The sequence below is a fragment of the Acanthisitta chloris genome, unplaced genomic scaffold, assembly GCF_000695815.1.
Source record: "Acanthisitta chloris isolate BGI_N310 unplaced genomic scaffold, ASM69581v1 scaffold27759, whole genome shotgun sequence".
NCBI lineage: Eukaryota > Metazoa > Chordata > Aves > Passeriformes > Acanthisittidae > Acanthisitta > Acanthisitta chloris.
This window is the reverse complement of record NW_008692355.1, coordinates 1-4,415: the sequence shown is the minus strand read 5'-3', so window position 1 is coordinate 4,415 and position 4,415 is coordinate 1. Positions and strand designations below refer to the sequence as shown.

Below are 4,415 nucleotides of genomic sequence, written 5' to 3'. Positions count from 1 at the left end.
GAAAGTTACCAATACCTGAGACTTTCAAAATATATTATGTTTTGAATCAAAGCCTTTAGTAAAGTTAAAACATAAGCCCTGGGCAGTTTTTATAGGCCTTCATACAATATATTAAAATTGATTTGGGGCTTCTGGGTGCTATGGCCACATATGTTCATAAAAAAACCAGAAAAGCTGAAAAGATCTGTACATGTAAATTTAAGGACACTTACAGCTCTTATCCTTCACAGGCAGCAGGAACCACTAAGTCCTGGGAATTCAGGTCATACAAGCACATCTCATAATCATGGAATCATAGAATTTTAGGGGTTGGGATGCACCTTACAGATCATGTTTAGACCTGACTGGCTTGTAAAAGGTTTAAGGCAGAAAACTTTAGTATGTGGCATTTCTCCCATTCTGCTATTTAAATATTTTCAGTGGTATACCGAGACTGTCAATACATAAAAATAGTTTTTATTTCCCTTAGCAAATTTTGGGGTTTTTTTTTCATTTGAATTGCTTGAGGCTTTTTTTTCCTTACCATCATTAACTGCAAAGACTGAAAAACAACTTTAAATCAATTTGAAGAGACCAAGCTAACACACACACAAATAGTAACAATCTGAAACTCAACTCCTACACCACTGGCTTCAGGAAATGCAGATACATCTCTGCCACGAGGATGCCAGGATGGCAAAGCCAAATGACATCAGTTTTTAAATCTGTATCCACCTTTCCAGGAAATTTATCCCCTTCTAAAGTTTGGCAGAAAGCTACATCCATAGGTCCACATTTCAGATTCAGATGAATACAACTCCCTTAATAAGAGTCTCACCATGTGGGTGAGAGGTTTTTGTCTGGAGAAATCTAGGCAGATCTCTCCTGTCCATATAACAGAAAGCTGCTAACTGCACTGCTGACCATTTCTAGTGTTTATGTGAAGGCAGTCTAACATTATTTAACAAGTAAATAAAAACTGCAGTCGCAGTTAACTAAATTAAGCAAGTATATAAAGTGCTGGACGATGATTGTTTTTTAACTCCTTTTCTGGAAAACAGAAAGTAAGAACACTAAAGGCAACTTTCAGGAGTCAAAGATGACATGAAACTTGTGGGTTTGTCCCTAAAATGAGCAATAATGTCTGAAGAACAGAGCACTGAACTGGTGCATCATCTGGAATGAAAACTTCCACTTTAAAGATCTGATATAATTTAAAACAAATAAATACCATAATCCATAAAGTAAAATGGCACGTTTTATAGCCTGTTTAAACCTCTTGTATGGGGCTCACAGACCTGAGAATACACCCAAAGTAGCTTGTCCAAAGTATTCCTTAAAAAAGTTATAAATTATTGGTAACAGTTTCTTTTATGGAGATTGCAGGAGTAGGTCCCACATGAGTCCATATATAGCCCTTCTCTGGCCTTGTAGGAACAGTAGGGAAGGGAGATGAGCGAGACTTGAAATATTCTGAAGGCGCGTGACAAACAAATTCTAAATATTCCATTTTTCTTGGGAGATCTTCTTCTGGTCCTGGGGGGAAAAAAAAAACATAAACTCTTCAAAGACAACATTCAAAGGCATAAAACTGGAGCATGGAATTTTCAAGTGTGCAGTTTTTAAAGGGATAAAAGTGGAGTATGCAGGACTTGATGATACGCAACACCAGCCAACATGCCTTAGAGAATCCGCCTTTGCAGTCAATTACTTTCCTGGCAAAGCAGTCTCAAATGCTAGGCAAGAAACCTTTATTTTTGCTGGGCTGATCTTGTCTCTCCCTCATTTGAAGCATTCTGTTATTTGGGTGAAGTACTGTAGTTAATTTATTTTAAATATACACAATTTGTGGCCTGTCAAAAGGACTTTTCTGAATTATTAATGATTTTATCATCAGTAGCAGAACAATCTCTATGCCAGTGTTTACATACTACGTATAGTAAGCACCCAGGGTGAAGATCACCTAATTCAGGTCACTTCAAAAGAAACAACTTGCACTGGTAGATGAGAATCAAAGTTACTACCTAGTATAAACCTATTTATGGAGTAATAGTTTAGAAAGTTGGAGAACTGTAACTGTGCCCGCAAACACAGACACTCAGGTAATCGTAGTAAGATAATCACACTCACTGCAGTAGTGCTAATCACATTATATACATCATACCATGTATGATGCTAATCACATCATATACAAGACAAATAAAAAATGTTATGACAGTAAATGAGTTGCTCATTGGATCAGGGTCTAACACGTGGAACTTGCACAAATGACCTCGACAAGCTATGAAGTTCATTAAAAAAATACCACTCTGCATCATTCTAGGCACACAAGTAGCTGCACAAAGTTAAGGCTTAGAGGTTACCTATGATATAGGATGCTGGGTCGAAGCAGTCTTTGGGGCTGGCTTGTGTAGGAATGAGCCAGGTGAGCGCAGCACTTTTTTCACAGTATTGGTCCTGAATAAACCCACGGATCTGAGCGTAGTACGTTTTTCCATCCTGTTCATCAACCACTGAAACAACATCTCCAATTTGATAGTATACACCCTAGAAGACACACAAATGATACTTAAATCAAACCATCTGACTTTGCCAGCTCCACTCTAATTCTGACTCATGTCTTAAGTATCAGACCCTTAAATTCTCTCAAATTACCCCAGTCCTGAAGGACAACTTTAACTCAGCCACATGCAAAAGAACAGTGGTGTAGGAAAGAGCTGTTTCACCCAACCAGTCATCAGCACTTCTTGTGCAGTCACTCAGTGCCTAGGAGTCTGAGGCTACGACTCCTGACCACAGAGATGGTCTCATTCTGTCAAAAGCAGGAGAGTGGACCACCACCTTCTACACAAGGTAACTGTTGTGACTCCTTTGTGTGTGCAGAGAAAGCAGTTGTCTGTGTATGAACAAGTTCACTCATTTGAACACAAAGGAGTCCCAAAACACAGCTCCATCTCCTGCCACTTCCCATGGTTCTCTCTATCTAACATGTGAGGCTGTGCAACAAAGGCAACTCACTCCAATCTGCAATGGTGTCACACAGCACAATGTAGTGCCTGCACTATCAAGACCTGTTACTCAAGAATCATCCAGTAGGGTTTTGTTTTTAAAACAGATAAAAAGAACACAAAGAAACACAGCAACACAACACAGCAACATTTTCCATAAGGAGGTTAAGTAGAAGCTTTGACATATTTCTTAGGAACTTCTGGTTAAAACAGATTCATCTGAGATGCCAGGCATGGTGCATCACGTCTCTATAGAGCATATGGGATCTCTGGCTGTGCAGTCTCCCACTGGTTATCCTGACCTTTCCTTTGGGGAAAAACCCCAAACATTTCAAATCGTTTGCTTGTATTGCTGGGAAACAAAAGCAAATTTCAGAACTTCAGCGCACTGACACGTCGGCATGGTGGTAAAGCTGCCCTGAAGCACGAATGTGAGAAGCCTTTCATTGCAAGAGTCAATACATTTTGTTCCCAGGGTGTTGGAGACTGCTCCCAACAGCTCTGAAATGAGAGCCAGCTCAGATGCTGGGGCCCTGCAAACCATCCCCTCTACAGGCAATGTCTCTGTGCCTAAGGTAGGAAACAAATCTAAGTAATCAGCTCCAGTCACTTCTGCTTGACCTCTGCACAGACAAAGTTAAATGCTTAAAAATGCTGATTGCAATAATTTCTAAGGAAATCAGGTGCATCTTTTTCTTGGAAGAAAAATAACCAGGACAATGATAACTATGTAAATTACTGAGGCAAACTACCTTGCAAGACTTAATGGCAATAACCACAGCAGACCAAAATCCTACACAACTGCTAGGCAAAGAAGAGCAGTTCCTGTGAAAACATCCCTAGTGATTTCTTCGTCTGTGTTAACTCTTGAAACTGAACATAGAAACAGCAAGACCTTTTTCTGAACAAACTTGCACAAACTGAACATAGAAACAGCAAGACCTTTTTATGGCCAAATTTGCACAAACCATACCTTATAAAAGATTGATTCTGCTGTAATTATAGTGGATACAGACTCGGGAGCCTTGATGGGCTAAGAAAAGAGATAGAAACAGCAAACCAAGAGCGTTAAAACAAACAAACAAACAAACTCAGGGTGGTTTTGTTTCCTTTTAGACAACATATCGATACACACACCCCCTCTAAGAAAACTAGCAAACACAAGAAACCGGGTGCAAACATTTCAAAGACTTTTCACTTTACAACCGAACGCAGCAGTTAACATTTTCACGCCGGGGTGAAGGGGAGCACAGGGCACTGAGCCCGCGGGAGCAGCTCCTCTCTACACAGCGCTCGCCCCTGCCTTGGGGACAGTCCCCGCCGCGAGCCCCAGCGCGGCCCTCCTTACGTTTTTCAGCTTGAAGATGTGCCTCCTGCCCTTGCCCTTCGTGGACACCTTCTTCTCCGCGGCGGGCGCCGACTTGTACT

At 40.7% G+C, this 4,415-nt stretch overlaps 1 protein-coding gene across 1 annotated transcript; it reads right to left on the bottom strand.

Annotated features, from left to right (window-relative positions):
• Nucleotides 1–935: 935 nt before the first annotated feature.
• On the bottom strand, nucleotides 936–4,410 carry GATAD1 (GATA zinc finger domain containing 1; the record flags this gene model as incomplete). The annotated part of the gene is made up of 4 exons (XM_009082644.1): nucleotides 936–1,515; nucleotides 2,343–2,526; nucleotides 3,961–4,020; nucleotides 4,336–4,410. Coding segments are annotated over 4 exons (510 nt in total), but the record flags the coding sequence as incomplete, so codon positions are not given.
• Nucleotides 4,411–4,415: the final 5 nt, after the last annotated feature.